The following is an 18323-nucleotide window of genomic DNA, read 5'->3' as shown; positions in this document are numbered from 1 at the left end:
AAGAAAATACCCCTAAAGTTCATCTTACTTTACTGTCTAGATTTGAGATTAAAAAAAGAAATTACTAACAGCTTAGCCAAGTCCATAGCAATTACTCTGATGAGGTATTTAATACTTTTGAACCCAGATATGCCTAAAACGAAAGAGTTTTGTTAAATAAGGAATATTTTTATTCAACCAAGGGCAAGAAGCATAAAAATCAGTAGTGTCTTACTGTGAACCATAGTATTCTCAGATGGCTCCGAGTCTCACCATTCTGGTAATTATTTAAATTCCAGGTGTTTCTGGGAAGAAACACAACCCCATTAGCATGGCCTGGTAAAATTGTGAAGTAGGCAGAATATGCTTTTTTCTCTTAATCTAGCCCTCTAACCAGGTTTATCAAAACTTGCTCGCCAATCCTTCTTTCTTAGAAAGGTGTCAGTTGACCCATAGCAGATTAGCATATATCCCTCTCAGGGGTGTTAGCTTTCACACTTTAACAAAACCAATAATCTTGTTTAGGGCAGGATTTAGAGAAGGTATCAGGACTTTCACTGTGTTTTAAAAAGTTGTAAAAGATATTATTACTTGATAGCACTATTTTATTTGCATTATTTTTTAAGCATTTGTAACACCGATTTCAATTCCCAATGCAGATAGAGTTCTTTCTGCAAAAGAGAGTAAATGTTGAACACACAGAGTTGATTTTACTGGAAATACTAGTTCAAACTGTGTTACTTTGATGAGTCACTGTTTTAATTACCCATTTGTGGTGAGAGGTTGGTTCATTATGGATTTCTTCAGTTTTGACAGCTTTTTGTTGCTCAGAGTCATTGTCAGCTTTGCCTCAAGTGAAAGTTTATACACAGGTTTGTTTTTGTACCAGCTGTCATATTTTAATTTCATCTTTCCTGCAACAAGCTCACATTTCATCCAAGTTTGCAAAACCTGACTGACTGCAAACATGAGTATTCTGTTGTAATTGAAGGAGTTTCACTTGTTTTAGCTGCTGCTATGTTTGAATTCCACAGCACAGCTTGAGGCAAGCCTGGGAACCTTCTATGTTCCAACAAGACCACTCCTGGATGCAACTATAATGAAATATAGAGACCAAATCAGCAAATATGCAAGGAGATTCTTCCACCACTTGCTCAGGTGAATAATGTATTTGGATAGATTCGTATCAGACTACCTATTTAAGGAGACATCTCATTTAATTAGACTATTTCAAGTTTCTCTGAGTGAAACAAGTCTCGATGTTCTTACTTTAATTCATTCTTGTGTTCCTGTTAAGAAAGATATGTGAATATAATTTAGGGCTTTTTGTATCATCGATAACTTTAATACGGTACACTTTATAGTACGAAAGTTTAAAGTACTAGTTGTATAAAGTCCATTTTCAAATATTAGTTTAATAATGCTTCTAACACTATAGAGATTTTTAGTCTTAATTAAAGTTAAAACTACGATTATGCTTTAAAACTCTTCCTCAGGTATTGATTAGCTTCTTTCAGAATTATTGTTGTCCTCTCACATAATGTTCAAGCTGCAATTTTTACTATGCTTCAGGTTATTTGCCTTAAAGTAGATATTATGCATCTCCTTAACCATAGGATTATGTGAAATATTAAATAGTAATGTCGATAAATTATTCTAAAACTGAGAAGTTGAGAGATAAGTACATATAACATATTCCACTTTTATAGAGTTGAAAATGAATGGTTGGAAGATGAATGAGTGAATGAATGTATGAATAGTGCTAGACAGATAGCACAGTGGCTGGGGCACTTGCCTTGCATCCCCTGACATGGATTTAATCCCCAACATCCCATCCTGAGCACCACCAGGAGTATTCTTGAGTGCAGAGCCAGGTGTATCCCTGGAGCATTGCCAAATATGCCCCCCTCCCAAATGTATGGATTGGTACTGGTAGAGAGGTAAACCACAGAAGACTGACAATATATGAATTTACATAAATGTACAAATATTACCAAAAAAGCAAGGACTTAATTAGCACAAAACTTGGATAGTGTCAAATGGTGAAGAGAAAAATGATGGTCACTGATGATCAGGAACCCTAAAGTATTTACAGTGCTCTGTTTCTTAAGATGGGTAGGGTATATAATACATCTCATTAAAATTATTCTTTTAGCGATTAACATTTGGTATAATTCATATCATGTATTTAAACAAAGTAGTAGAATTTTCAACTCCATGTAACCAGAAGACATATGCCTGAATTAAATTTAGAGTTTTAAATTTGCTTGCAATTGTTCTTTTTAAATTCTTTCAAACAGTTTCATGGATAGTATTATTTTCTCGGAATTATCTTGTTTAGCAGATTTAAAAGCATTTAACAAATGACTTAAGTATGAAGTGGCACCTAGATAACTACCCAAAAGTTAAGCCTTTGGAAAATTCTTTCTAAAACCTGAAAAATATAAAGAGATTTCAAATGTTATGATTTGTAATGGAATCTTAACGCTTTGTTTGAATGTGTATAGAATATTTTAGGAAGACTCTTCACCCTGAATGAGAAAGTCTTCTACACAATGAGTTTGTGCCAGATATTACTGAAACTGATATCACATTTATTTGAACTTAAGACTTTTCCTCGTGCTCACTTCGGCAGCACATATACTAAAACTGGAACCATCCAGAGATGATCAGCATGGCTCTTGCACAAGGATGGCACATAAATATTTGAAGCATTCTGTAGGATAACGTTGGTTTGCCCTTCCTCCCTGGCCGCTGGGAGCTTGTGTTTGTTGATTGCCCCTCAACCTGTCAATTACTTTTGTCTCCTGATCAGACTCTGCCTTGTAAATTTTGTCTTTCTCCTCTCCTTAATGTCTTTGCATGGTTAGTTATTTCAGAGCAATTGCTTTTTTGTATGGCTACAGGAAGATAGTTAAAAAGACAAGTCTGTGGCTTGGAAGTTGATTGACTCCAAATAATATACCTCCTGGACATCTGCTCTCTCAGCTTAAGCCTCAGTTGCCCTTACTTCCTAGATCCCCAAAAGCAGGGTCCTGATGAAGGACTGGATGGACTCAAGGCAAGAGGTGAGCTATGAGCTACCCTGGCATCAAATGGCCTGACCAAAGTGTCCTAATGCTTAACTATAAGTTAAGAGCTTAGTCATTGACAAATCTTGTCATGATCCAAAAATAATAACTAGATTTGGACCCTGCTGGGGTTAGGAATGATTGATCCGGCCTGAGCACTGTAGTCTGAGTCTATGGTGAGATGTCCCCAGGAGAGTCACCCTATAAGCTAAAAGTGTCTATTACTGTGTCAATACAGAATGGTAAATATTAGGAAATAGAGTTAAAGATGGTAATTAAGTTTCAGGTCTAAGGAGAGGAGAAACACCGTGAGGGCTGTTTTGCCCTTGTGGGCTGCAGGTGGTCGGGAAGACTGGAAAAACATTTTTGATCACACTTCCAGTGGGGAGGCGTGGTGAGAGGATTAAAAAGATTGGCTGCGGGGATATAGGGATGAATGGATTGATTGAAGGAGAGGGGATTGAAGGATAGACAGTTAGTTATGGTGACAGCAGAGAGAAAGAGAGAGAGAGAGAGGGAGGGAGAGGGAGAGAGGGAGGGAGAGGGAGAAAGGGAGGTGATACAGCAGGAAGAAAGAATTGCGCAGTGAGAGAGAGATACAGAGAGAGAAAGAGAGATGGAGAGTTGGAGAGACCTGGGAGTGATGAGAGATTATGGCAAACAGCAACTAATCAGCAACCAGCTTGGCCCTCCTTCTTCCTTCCTCCATCCAAGGCAACAGCCATCCTGGGTGGAGTGGCCGCTGGAGAGCACCTAACGTGGGAAACGAGAGAGAGCCGCCTGGAGAACCTGAGAACATCCTTTAATGTGTAATCCCAGTGTGCGAGAGGGGGATTTACACACCTCCTTGAGTGCGTGGATTTTCACAGCATTCCATATATTTTTAAAAACTACTTTGTGGGGCTGGAGTGATAGCACAACAGGTAGGGTGTTTGCCTTGCACCTGACAGACCCGGGTTCGATTCCCAGCATCCCATATGGTCCCCTGAGCACTGCCAGGAGTAATTCCTGAGTGCAGAGCCAGGAGTAACCCCTGTGCATCACTGGGTGTGACCCAAAAAGCAATAAATAAATAAATAAATAAATAATACTTTGTTCTGGAGCTGGAGCCATAGCACAGCAGCCTTGCATGTGGCCTTGCATGTGGCCAACACGGTTCGATTCCCAGATTCCCATATGGTCCCCCAAGCACCGCCAGGAGTAATTCCTGAGTGCATGAGCCAAGAGTAACCCCTGTGCATCACTGGGTGTAACCCAAAAAGAAAGAAAAAAAACTTTGTTCTTTGCTCTCACTACGTTGTGTTTTCCTCATTTATAGGAACACATCTACAGATTCACTTCCTGCTCAAAGAGCCCCCAAAGGTTAACATGGTTAAAATAGACATATAGGGGCATATTCTTTGGTGGCCTCACAGTGTAGTGGCTCTGACCTCTTTGACATGACTCAGTCATTTAGTTAACACTTACACCACATTTTATAATGCTGGTGGCTCTAGGACTGGGGATGTGGCTCAGCAGTAGAGCATAATGCTGCTAGTTCTCGAATGCTTATATTTTACTCAGATCCACGTGTTTAACTAATATGCACTTTTTTGTTTGATTTTCCCTAAATACAGTATTCTGATTAATTTTTGTCTACCTAATGAGGTTGTTATTATTAATGGAATTACTGTTTTTAAACTCAAACTTTCTGTTTGGTTATCTCTGGAACTGAACATTTTCTTTTGGAATACCCAGTTTACTTTTATTTTGCATTCTTTGCTTCTATTTCAAATATATTGAGTGTTTATCAGTTCTTTTGACAGTAGGCCAAATCTGACATTATTAAAATAAATAGTAGATTCTGAAGAATTTTTAAAAGATAGCTTAAGTTGGAGTCTTTAAAAAAAATCGGTTGTCAAGAAGTTGTCCAGGGACATAGGAACAGGTCAGATGTTTTGGGACCCAAGTGATAGTTCAGCAGACCCTGAACACTTTAGATACCAAACCTGTGAGCTATTTGTATTTTCATACTGTCCACTTTCTTCTCTATTTTTTATTGAGGCATCATGATTTACTGTTGATGAAGGAGTTTCGTGTGTAAGATTGCATTAGTTAATTTTGGATTCCCTAATTTTGTGTCCACAGTTCAGTTTACTTCTGAAACTAACCTGAGTTGGTACAAACCCAAATATTAATTGCTAAATATCCTACCTATTTCTGTCTGGTTTAGCTGCAAATTGGAGTTTCCCACTATTCCCTCTTTGCACTTTATAACTTGCTAGATTTGGAGAACCCAATGAAAACAGCTTTCTTGTTGCCAGTAGTTCAAAAGATATTTTATAGAATACTTTTGCACAGTCTGATAAAGAGATACACAGGGCCAGTATGTGGGAAGGCTTATGAAGCTTCCATACTCTCCAACGCGCTACCCTCCTAACACCTCCAAGTGTTCATCCAAAAGCCTTTTCTTTTTGCTTTGAATGGAGGCTTCACTATATAGGCATGACTGATTGAATCATTGGCTTTTGGTATTAATTCAACCTCCAGCCCTTCTCTCCACCAGGTCTGAGGGTGGGGCTAAAAGTTCCAATCCTCTAATCCTGAGATTGGTTCCCCTGACAACCAACTTCATAGGGTTTTAGAAAAGTCAACTCATTAATACAAACTCAGGTGTGATTGAAAGAGGATTGTTACGAATAACAAAAGATAGTCACCTTTATGATTCTCACCACTTAGGAAATTCCAGAGGTTTCAAGGAACTCTGTGCTAGTACTGGACAGAGACTAAATATGTATTTCTTCTTATAAATTACAGTAGAACAGAAAGCAAGTGCAATTTTGCCAGAACTATGTTGTTTAGAGGCGATTGCTTACATTTTTGTTTCTATGAAAATGTATAGTTCTCTAGAAATACTGACTAGAAAACTTTAAAAACTTTTATAAGCAGATATAAATTACAGTAGGGATTCCTAAATATTGATGAAACAAAACTATAGACATTTCAAATGAGTGCCACATATGACTCTGATTTTACTCACATAAAAATATATTATAAAAGATTAAAATACTAATATAAAGAATTTTGCTTATGCATTTTATTCTAAAAGCATGAAAAATAGAGCTGTTATATGAGAACATTTAGGCAGTAAGAATAATATGCAGATAACATCTTCCTGGTGTTATATTAAAATGCTGGATGGCATAAATATATGTATATGTGTATGATATTTGTTTAAAATATGGTTGAACTGGCAGGGAAATGCTCAGAAGTTAAAATAACTGGATGCTTGGCTGCATAAGAGTGAGCAAATCAAAATTGGTCTTGAGGACACCTCTGACAGCTGGTATTAGATGCTTGGTTCAAAAACTGTTGCTCAGAAGACTGGAAACAAAGCCTAGGATTTAGGAGAATGAGAGAGTAGATCAGTGATACAACAATCTTGGACCATGAAAGGAATTTTTATTTTTCTCTTTAGTATAGGCACTATCCAAAAACAGTAATGATAGGCCTCATTCCCCTGACCCTGAAAGAGCCTCCAATGATTTGGGAAAACGAGTAAGGAGAGGCTGCTAAAATCTCAGGGCTGAGTGTAATAGAGATGTTACTGGTGCCCGCTTGAGTGAATGGACAAACAACTGGATGACAGTGACAGTGACAATGATAGGCACTATCAATAGACAGTTTTGGAACCAAGTAAGAAATAGTGCACTCAGATGCTACGCTGGGAAGACTTTTTAAATTCTAGGGCTAGGAAACCCCTTGAGAGGTATAGCAATAATTGTGAAAAATAGTGGCAGTTTAGGACAGCATTTCTCACTAGGGCTTTGATGGCCTCCTGTAATGACTTTGTACATGTGTATTACAAAACTTTCAGCTATATTAAAGTTGTGAAGATAAGCTTTACCAACATGGTATGCTTTAAAAAAATTTATCATGTAGTGAAGGACATGCGTAGTATATATAAATTGTGGTTTGTAAGAGAGATTTAATTATTAAAAGACTTTATAAGATCTAGGAGAAATTCTTTTTTTTGTTTTAAAATTTTGTTTTTATTTTTTATTTTTATTTATTTATTTTTTTATTGAATCACCATGTGGAAAGTTACAAAGTACTCAGGCTTCTGTCTCAGTTATACAACATTCAAACACCCATCCCTTCACCAGTGCCCATATTCCACCACCAAAAACCCTAGTATACCTACCGCCCCCGCCCCCCACCCCAAACTGCATAACTGATGAATTTCACTTCATTTTATCTTTACCTTGATTACATTCCATATTTCAACACAAAACTCACTATTGTTGTTGGCGTTTCCCCCCAAGAAGGACAGCCCTACTACCGAGGAAGCATTTGATAATTAGTTTTCCGTTGCTTAGAATGAAGAGATATGTAGCCCCACTGCTCCAAGTACATAACTCTTTTTTTTCCTTTTTCTTTTCCTTTTTTGTTTTTCTCCCCCCCCTCATCCCCCTTCCCGCACCTCATAGTATGGTGGACGCCACGCCGAGTTTCTCCTTGAAAATGGGAAACAACCGGGAAAGAGGGATATTTCCTCTTCTTGGCTGGTGTGGGGCTGTTGCTTAGTTCAGTCTAGAGAAATGGCTGCTACTTTGATTACCTTCAATATTTCAACAAAAAACTCACTGTTATTATTTGGAGTTTCCCCCCAAAGTCAGACCTGCTAAGAAGGAACCATTTCATATTGCTGAAAATTAAGAGATGTTAAGTTGCACAGCTGCGGCAGCGGCCGCCCGGTTTTGGAATTCTGTATAAAGTCCAGGGAAAATTCTGCCAGAAACTGCATAGCCCATCTCACAGTCCCAGTGCATTGCTGTAAGAAGCTGCGCTGGATGCAAAAATGTGCTAGAAGGTCTCTGGAATCAAAGTCTTTAGGCACAGAGGGCCCGAGAAATTCTTTTTCATAAGTCAACCATTTTGCTGTTTGAAAAGGAGCATGCAGAGGAATTACAGTCAGTGATTTACTAATATTTTTACATATGCCAATCTCTTTGCTCAAAGAAATACCTTAATATATAAAATCTTTGAATCAATAAGCAACTTTTTTAAGTGACTACCTTATGTAACATGCTTTTGTCTTATTTATATATAACAAAGTTTGGATACAGGGTCCTGAGCAATAGTACAGCGGGTAAGGCGCTCACCTCATATGGTCCTTGAGCACCACCAGGAGTAATTCCTAAGCTCAGAGCCAGGTGTAACCCCTGACATCAAGAGGGTCCTAAACCAAAACCAAAAAAGTATGGATATGGATTAAATTAACCTTCTCATTATATATTTGAAATAAGCAAAACACAAAAATCTATTCACCTGTTATGGGACTTCATTTCTAATTCTAAAAAATACTCTTACCATTCTCTTAGATAATACAGGGTGTACCATTCACTTTCTGGTTTTTAAATTCGCCTTTCTTCCTACAGATAGATAGCTTCAAGAAAGTATTCAGCATACTGCACATTCTGATCCTTACTACTATCTCTATAGTTATTTAATGCAATGAGATAATTACATTTTACTGCCATGGAGGCAGGGGGAGGGTGGGAAAGGGGGGATATACCCGGGATATTGGTGGTGGGGAATGTGCACTGGTGGAGGGATGGGTGCTTGATCATTGTGAGATTGTAGCCCAAAAATGAAGGCTTGTAACTATCTCACAGTGATTCAGTAAAATTTAAAACATTTTAAAAAAAGAGATAATTACATTTTATAGAAAGATATACTTGAGCTTTGTTAATACCAGGATAATTGAGGAATAGCTATCTAAATATTAGGAAGGTAGTTCATATTAATTTGCTTCAGAAAAACAGTATGTAGGATTCAGCATTGTTGAAGTGGTTAACAAAAAGACATCAGTTTCAAAACACTTTTAATAAACACTTTAACTACAAGTGGCTACTATTATGCAAGGGTATGTAATTATCTCTCATAGGTCTTTCATCATTTGAGAAGTACAAGTTATTCAAACTCAGAGACCTGCCATTTACTTAAGCTTCCTGATCTATCATACTGAGCACTATCTTTCCGGCCCAACATATTTAAGCACAGCGGTAGGGCGCTTGCTTTGCCCGCAGCTGACCCGGGTTCGATTCCTCCACCTCTCTCAGTGAGCCCGGCAAGCTACCGAGACTGTCTCGCCCTCATGGCAGAACCTAGCAAACTACCCATGGCATATTCAATATGCTTAAAACAGTAACAAGTCTCCAAAAAAAAAAAATGTAGTCATTACTGGTACCCGCTTGAGGAAATAGATGAGCAATGGGACGACAGTGACAGTGACAGTGAATGATAAAAGAGCAGTTTTGCTTTAACAGCTGAATTGGGAGCAAAGAGTAGAGATTTTCCATATATTCTCTATCTTCAACACCTTTAATTTAATTTTTTGTTTCAGTTTGGGGGCCATACCTAGCAGTGTTCAGAGCTTTCCCTTGGCTCTGCTCAGGGATCACTCCTGGCAAGACTCAGGGAACCATATGGGGTGCCAGGGATCAAACCCAAGTCGGCTATGTGCAAGGCAGGCACTTGCCACTGCTATCTCTATTTTTAATAAACATGATTAAAAACATTTTTATATGTATATGTAAGCTATATATTTTATTTTTTAATTGTTACTTTTAACATGTGCTGGTTAAAGCTAGTAGCTTTATAAACATTTAATTGTCATATCCTTGTATAAAAATGCTTTATATATGCTGTTTTATAGCTGTGCACTGTAGCACTGTCCTCCCATTGTTCATCGATTTGCTCAAGTGGGCACCAGTAACATCTCCATTTTGAGACTTGTTACAGTTTTGACATATCAAACATGCCACGGGTAGCTTGCCAGGCTCTGCTGTGCGGGCGGGATAATCTCAGTAGTTTGCTGGGCTCTCCGAGAGGGATGAAGGAATCGAACCCGGATCAGCCACATGTAAGCAATCGCCTTACCTGCTATGCTATGGCACCAGCCCACACACAATGATATTGTCCCTTTTTAAAAAGGATCATGCCCAACAGTGCTGGGGCTACTCACTGTCAGGGGCTACTGCTAGAGGTGCCCAGGGGACCTTGCAGTGCTGGGGATCAAGGCCAGGCATCCCACTTATAAAGCACGTGCTTCAGCCCTTCGAGCCACTCCCTGTTGTTTCCATCTGAAGAGCTGAAGAAACTGAGGCTCTAGTTAGAAATTTCCAGGCAACTGGAGCTGGAGAGACAGGACAGCGGGGAGGGTGCTTGTCATGCACACAGATGACTCAGGTTTGATCTCCAGCACCCCAGAGGGTCCCCTGAGCACCACCAGGGGTGATCCCTGAGAACAGAGCCAGGAGTAAGCCCTGAGCATGACCAGGTGTAACTCCAACACAAAATAAAATAGAACAAAATCTCCAGGCTGCCTCATTATTATTATTTGGTTTTGTTTATTTGGGGGTCACACCCAGCAGTGTTTGAAAACTCCTCCTAGCTCTGTGCTCAAAGGCAACTCCCAATAGTGCTAGGGGACCATGCGAACAAACCAGGGTCTGCTGCATGCAAGTATGCATTGTAACCCCTGTGCTACCTCTCTCCAGTTAGGTGTAGGGTAACTAATGATCATTAAAGAAATAGTTCTCAATTTTTTTCAATTACCTCTCCAAGGGCTGGAATGAAAGCACAGCGGGTAGGGTGTTTGCCTTGCACAAGGCAGACCCGGGTTTGATTCCTCTGCCCCTCTCAGCCTGGCAAGCTACTGAAAGTATCTCGCCCACATGGCAGAGCTTGGTGGCTACCGTGTCGAATTTGATATGCCAAGAACAGTAACAAGTCTCACAATGGAGACGTTACTGCTGCCTGTTCGAGCAAATCGATGAGCAACAGGATGACAGTGATACAGTGATACTGATATCCCAAGCCCCCCAAAATCATTAAATTAAATTAATTTAATCCTAATGATATTATATAATAAGGAGTAAAATTTTTTTATGTGGAATTGGGTTCAGAAGCTCACAAACTATTGTAACATCTGAGATCTTTTTTATTCCCTATAAATCAAGCTTTTCCTTTTGGAAGATGTTATTGACCCCATCAAGAAACATGAAAAATATGCTTCTGTTCAAGATTAAAACTGTCACAGACAGTAGTAAGAGAGTTAGCCTAGGTTTGAGTGGGAAAATGGGAGATTGCATCTGCTTTTAAAGATTTATCTACCCCCAAGATTTTATGATTTCATGTTTCTCAGTCTTCTTTGAGTAGAAAAAGTAAATATCTGTTCTAGGACTGAGAACTCAGTGGCTGGAGCACATTCCTGGCATGCATAGGGTTCCTAAAATAAATCTGTTTCCTAGTGTAATCTTTTCCCTACTTCATGAGTTCTTCATGAGTTCCCCAAATTCCTAGGAAGTACATAGTAATGAAAAATCAATAGAAGGCATGAATAATGATAGACATAGAGTAGCACTGTAGCATTGTCATCTCGTTGTTGATCGATTTCCAGTAATGTCTCCGTTGTGAGACTTGTTACTGTTTTTTGCATATCGAATACACCATGGGTAGCTTGCCAGGCTCTGCCGTGCAGGCTGGATACTTTTGGTAGCTTGCATGGCTCTCCAAGAGGGACAGAAGAATCTAACCTGGGTCGGCTGCCAGCAAGGCAAACGCCATACCTGCTGTGCTATCACTCCAGCCCAGACATAGAGTAAGCATTCAATGTCATTTATGAGAATATTTAACACATTTAATGTTTATAACACCACAGGAATAAAAATGCACTTCATATAATAAATGAAATATATTTCTGTGAATTGTTAAGGCTATGGGAAGATCCAATATCATTTGGTGACAGTTTTGCATTAAATTAAATGTTCACTTAATATTATCTGTCTGGGGTCATTTCCTGTTTGAATTAGATGAATTCATAGTCATGGCTCTCATAAAAAAAAGTTGATACTCTGATTAGTATTTTCATTAGGAAAGAAGAGGGATACTTCAAGAAAATCAGTCCAAACACATTGAGAGATGATGAGTTTCGTTTCTAACCTACCTTAATGTGCTATAAAAATGGGAACTTTTAGTGTTTTTTTTTCTGGTTCTCAGTTTCATGAACTATGACATGGAGGTAACTTCACACATCTTTTAAGTAATATTATCAAGTTAAAATATTTGAAAGTTCTTGATAAAATGTAGTTGAATAGTACTTTAACTTTTGTTATGGCATGAACAGGGTACCATCAAGTGGTCCCATCCAGGAGTAAAACCAAAACAAGAAAAAATATAGCCATAGTATATTTCTGTCATTCTGTAGAGTTTAATACAGCAAAAGAACTTCCTAATTCATCTTACTATAGAGAGCACAGCACTCATTATAATACAGGAGCTTGGGAGTATATTATCTGTATTTATGCATTCTTCTATATCAGTGATGAGATAAATTCAAACTTGTGCTAACTGGTTATTATTTTAATTTAATCCTTATAAAAACCCATTTAAGAAAGTTATTTCCCCAATTCAAGTCTATACATGTCCTGGACCTTTACTATGACTTCAGATGCCAAGTTTGATTATATAATACCTAGAGCAACAAACTGTAATCTGCCTCATTTTTGTAAATAAAATTTCACTGGAACGTAGCCAAGCCCATTTGTTTACATATTGGCTATATTTGCTTTTTATCTCATAGTAGCAGAGTTGAGGCTTTGTATTCCTCAGAAGTCTAAAATATTTATTAATGACCCTTTACACAAGTCTGCCAATCCTTGGTGGAAATTAAATAGCCAGAGATATATATTATAGCTTAAAATGCATTCCTGAGTGCATTAGAAAGGGGAAGAAATATATGAATTGCATTTATAATATTGTGTTAACGTGAGAAATAAAAATCAGTGGTAGATAAAGTTAATGGACTTTACTGGGACTAGCACAAATAGATTAGAAGTTTCATTATATGGGAAAAAACTTTGACACACCAAACGGAAGTGTGTTTGTAATATTTAAGATCGTTTTCATTCCCTGGGAACCAATTTTTACCCTCTTGAAGGTGATATTGGCCCCATCAAGAATGTGTGAAAGATATGCCTCTTTTCAAAGTTTAAATTTAGAACTGTCAGCATAGTAGGAAAGTTAGCCAGATTCCTGTTTGTGGGGCCAGCCTAAGTATACTGTGTCACAGTGTGGGCTTGAGTTCATGCACGAAAGCATCAAATCCTGTATATCAGTTGTGGGGAAAGGTGATAATCAAGGAACTAAGAGCTTGGAACAGTGTATAAAAGATACCAAAGGTATCTTTGCCTGTCAGACAAGATGTTATTTTTTTATAATAACAGCAACCTCTGGAGCCAGGCATGTAGTTCAGCAGTATTACACTTGGCCTTGTTTGTGTGAGGCCCTGGGTTTTATTTCTGGCACTTTAATAATAATAACAAAGTAATTAATAATAATAATAATAATAAATAAAATAGCAACCCCAAGGTAACAAGCAATAGAACTTTTTAATTAAAACTTTAATTTTGGATGACAGAGAGATTGTGTAGGAGGTTACGATACTTGCATTAGGGGTTGGAGTGATAGTACAGTGGATAAGGTGTTTGTTTGCCCTGCATGCAGCTAACCTGGGTTCAATCCCAGGCACCACATAATGGTCTCCTGAGCCTGCTAAGAGCAGAAACAAACAAAAAAGATGCTTGCCTTTTACACATATGGCCCAGATTCATCCCCCTTACCATACATGGTCTGCTGAATACGATTAGGAGTGATCCTTGAGCGCAGAGTTAGGAGTTAGTTCAGAGTACTGCCAGGAGTAGCCTCAAAAACCAACAAAAAACTCCCAAAATTTTAATTTGAGACAATTATATGTCCATATGCAATTGTAAATACACTGGAACGATAGCACAGCGGTTGGGCTTTTGCCTTTCACCCGGCTGACCCGAGTTCGATTCCTCCGCCCTTCTCGGAGAGCCCGGCAAGCTACTGAGAATATCGAGCCCGCACAGCAGAGCCTGGCAAGCTACCCATGCATATTGGACATGCCAAAAACAGTACCAATAAGTCTCTCAATGAGAGACGTTACTGGTGCCCGCTCGAACAAATCGATGAGCAGCGGGATGACAGATATCCATACAGGTATCCATGCAATTGTAAGAAATAGTCCGTAAGATTTTAGAGCTCTGTTTGTTTTTAGGGTTTTTTGTTTGTTTGTTTTGTTTTGTTTTGTCTTTTCAGCCATATACAACTGTGCTTAGGGTTTACTACTGGTTCTGTGCTCAGTGATCACTCCTGGCTATACTCTGGGAGCATATGTGGTGTCAAGGATTGAACCTGGGCCAACTGCATGCAAGGCAAGGTGTACTGTCTGTTGGACCTAGATTTTAGGACTTTTACTTATGCTTATATCTCATTGTTAATATCTTACAAAATTAAGTATCAGGGCCTGAGAGATAGTACAAGGGTTAAGGTACTTGCCTTGCATGCTGCCATATCTAGTTTGATTCGTGGCACTGCATATGGTCCGCAAGCATTGCTGGGAGTGATCCCTGAGCATAAAGCCAGTAGTAAACTCTGAGCATAGCTTAAGAGTATAACCCAAAAACCAATACCCTCCCCTCTGTTCCAAAAAAGTCCCCACCACACCAAAAGATAACCCAAAATACTATTATATCTAGAATATTTATGTTAAAGCAGTCAATATAGAGAGCATTTCAGGGGCCCTCCGCCTCCAAGGGCAGTCTGCCTACCGCCCAGCTCACAGGACTGAACATCATCATGTCCTCAACCCTAACATTAAACTATGAGGCTGGGCCAGGAATTGCTGGGAGTGGTCACTCAGTCCCCTGAGCACCACCTGATAAACTAAAAATAAATAATAAAAATTATTTAACTTAAGAGCTGGAGAGATAGCACAGCGGTAGGATGTTTGCCTTGCATGCGGCCGACCCAGGTTCAGTTCCTCCGTCCCTCTCAGCCCGGCAAGCTACTGAGAGTATCTCACCCGCACGGCAGAGCCTGGCAAGCTACCCGTGGTGTATTCAATATGCCAAAAACAGTAACAACAAGTCTCACAATGGAGTCGTTACTGGTGCCCTCTCTAGCAAATCTATGAGCAACCGAATGACAGTGGCAGTGCTACAGTGATATAAATGGAATTGTACAATATGAGATCTTTTAGCATTGACCTCTTTAATTATAACTGTCTGAAGATTCATGCAGTTTATTGCATATATTAATGCATTCCTCTTTATTACTCAGTAGCATTCCATGGTTTGTTTTACCTTTAATACATTGAGATATTTTAAGGTCTCTTCCAATTTGGAACTATAATGAACAATGAATAATACTATAAATATTTACTTATAGGTTTGTAGGTGAATATAAGTTTTCACTACTCTTGGATAATTGCCAAGGAATGCAGTTTCTGGCCTATATGGTAATTATAGGTTTAGTTTTTAAAGAAAATGTAAAGCTCTTTTCCATAGTGGCTGTATTTACATTTCTGCATGACTTAATTTTTCTTCCACACATATTTGCCAGAATTTGGTGTTGTCATTTTGTATAGCTTTCTAAATGGTGTATAATGATATCTCATTGTATTTTAATTTCCATAATTACAACAGAAAATTATGTTAAATATTTGTATATAATTGCCAATAGTATATCCTCCTTGGTGAACTATTTTAAAATCTTTTTTGCTCATTTTCTAATTGTTATTGTCTATGTTTAGCTTTTGAAGACTATAGGTTCATGATCCATTTTTAGTTCGTTTCTTTGTGAGTTGGATCAAGGTTCTTAACTTTTTTTTTATTTTCAATTTTTGGCTGCACCCAGTGGCGTTCAGGGCTTGCATCTGGCTCTGCACTCAGGAGTCACTAATGGTGAGTTTGGAGAGCTATATGAAGTGCCAGGGATCAAACCCACATTAGCTGAATGCAACGCAAGCCTCATACCCATTGTGCTATCACTCTGGTCTCTAAACTTTTTTCTTTCTTTTTTTTTATGTCTTTGGATATCTAGTTGTTTCAGTACCATTTATTGGAAAAGGTTGTCCTTCCACCATTGCATTGTTTTGAACTTTTGTCATAAAACAGCTGGGTGTGTTTGTGTGGCTCTGTTTCTAGTTTTTCTATTTCTTCCATTAATTTATGTGTCTTGTACTTCTGACAGTACCACACAGTCTTCATTACTGTCTGGTTCAATTTGAAGGCGTGGGGTACTAGGGACCATGAGGGCCACAGCCAGCCATCCTCAGGTGACTTTAGACCTCCATCTTGGGGTGTGTGCGGAACTGTGTGGTACCAGGGATGTAACTGGGGTCTAGAGTATGCAAATGAATCCTAAACCCTATACAATCCTGTGACCCCCAACTACTAGGATTTTTATAAAACTTATTTATACCAATTTGGGCAGAATTGACATCTTTACTATGTTGGATTTCTGATCCATTAACATGGTATGTCTGGCCATTTATTTTTTTCAACAGTATTTTAAGTATTTGAATGTGCATTACATACTAATCTATACATGTCTTTTTTTACCTTATTTTTTTATTTTGATGTCCATGTATTCATTGTATATAGAAATATAATTGATACTTGTATGTTGAGCTATCCCTCTCGGAGAGCCCGGTAAACTACCGAGAGTATCCCCCACACACGGCAGAGCCCGGCAGCTACCCGTGGCATACTCAATATGTCAAAAACAGTATCAACGACGGTTCTAATTCTCCTGATCCTGAAAGAGCCCCAATACGTCATCAGGCTACCCTAGCACGCCACAGGGATGAATGGAAACGTTACTGGCACCCGCTCAAGCAAATCAGTGAACAAGGGGATAACAGCGATACAGTGATACAGTGATGTTGAACTATACTGTGTTTTGCTAAATTCAATTACTAATTTCAGGAGTTTTTTCTTTTTTGCAGATATTTGGATGATAACATATCATCTAAAAATAGTTTCTTTCTTTTTTTTTTAAATGTCCATCCCCCCTTCCTTTATTCAACTGGCCAAAACTACCAACACTATGCTGAAAAACAATGAACATCCTTTTCTCGTTTCTTAAGGGAGAACATCTAATCTTTTCCCATTCAGTATAATATAGTTGTGTATGTGTGTGTGTGTGTGCGCGTGTGTGTGTGTCTGTGTGTGTCTGTGTGTGTGTTTAAGATGTAGCATTTTGGGGGCCAGAGAGATAATACAGGCAGTAAGGTGCTTGTCTTTCATGTGGCCAACCTGGGTTAGATTCCCAGCATCTCATATGATCCCTTGAGCACTACCAGAGTAATTCCTGAGTGCAGAACCAGAAATAACCCTTGAGCATCACTGGGTGTAGCCTCAAAACAAAAAGATTTAGCATGTGGCTATAGTATGATAATTGTAAAAATCATTCTTGATAAAGCCTATAGGTATATTACATTTTATTTATCCGCTTTTTTATTAAGGAATATTTTTGTACTGTCTAGTTTTTAGCAATTATGAAAATGTTACTATGAAAAATGTGAGCAGTCTCCTTTATCTCTTCATCTAGCTTCAAGTTACCATATGTTGTCCTTCCCTTTCACCTTGCAGGACTCCCTGTGCCATTTTTTTCCTTTCCTTTTTTCTCTTTTTTTTTTGTTTAGTGAAACAAAATAGCCTTATTCAAAGAAATTTAGAGATATGTGAGAAGAGATATGTGCTCAAGAGAGAACATGGACTTCTCCAGAGGGAAAAAAAGCAGAGAATGGCTTTTGGGAGAAAATTATATATAATTTCTCCAAGTTGTCTTGGCCTGGAGTCCTCTGCATACATAAAGTTAATCAGGTGTCATTACAGGGAAATCCTTGGGTTCTGGACAGTGGTTTCATATTCTTATCAGGATTCTTAGATTCCCTGTAGCTTCTCCTTTACTGAGGGATCCATCCTTCTCTGAATGGTGCTGCAGTTTCTGCATCTGGGTGGTGCCTTTGGTTTCTCCAAGGAGCTCATGATTTGGTTTCTCTTTGGTTTCTCCAAAGAGCTCATGATTCGCATTTCAAAATGATATGTTCCTAATGCCTTCAGGCTACTTCGGGGCTGGATAATTTCTTCTTAAGTTTCATTTCCCAAAAACATTCCTAGCATCCCTTCATGCCCCCCACACACCCTACCTCCATTCCCCTCTGCCAATGTATCTGCCAACAGCATTCCTCCTAGAGATTCCACCTCCTTTAATCTTTAAGGGTTAACAGAAGGTCCATCCTCTGTAATTTCTTCATGGTGACAAAAGGACTTAGAACCTGCCTACATAAAGGTGTGAAATCTCATGCTTAGTATTAATGTGACCAGAGGGTGGTTTATTGGGTTTCAGAGTTGTTAG

General features: G+C 38.7%; 1 protein-coding gene and 1 non-coding gene across 4 annotated transcripts in view; both read left to right on the top strand.

The window, feature by feature from the left end:
* WDPCP (WD repeat containing planar cell polarity effector) overlaps nucleotides 1-18323 on the top strand; it is a 326531-nt gene that overhangs the window by 174133 nt on the left and 134075 nt on the right. For all 3 annotated transcript variants that reach the window (XR_008627320.1, XR_008627319.1, XM_055121824.1), the window contains exon 12: nucleotides 1014-1137. Coding sequence is in view for 1 of the 3 variants with exons in the window: in XM_055121824.1 (XP_054977799.1) it covers nucleotides 1014-1137 (124 nt within the window). In the remaining 2 variants the exon portion in view is untranslated. The remainder of the gene's footprint in view (nucleotides 1-1013; nucleotides 1138-18323) is intronic.
* On the top strand, nucleotides 2599-2705 carry LOC129400487 (U6 spliceosomal RNA). The gene has a single exon (XR_008627721.1). It is a non-coding gene; the product is annotated as a U6 spliceosomal RNA (small nuclear RNA).

This window comes from Sorex araneus, chromosome X, assembly GCF_027595985.1.
Source record: "Sorex araneus isolate mSorAra2 chromosome X, mSorAra2.pri, whole genome shotgun sequence".
Taxonomy (NCBI): domain Eukaryota; kingdom Metazoa; phylum Chordata; class Mammalia; order Eulipotyphla; family Soricidae; genus Sorex; species Sorex araneus.
Note: the sequence above shows the minus strand (reverse complement) of the source record. Positions and strands in the feature narration are given on the sequence as shown.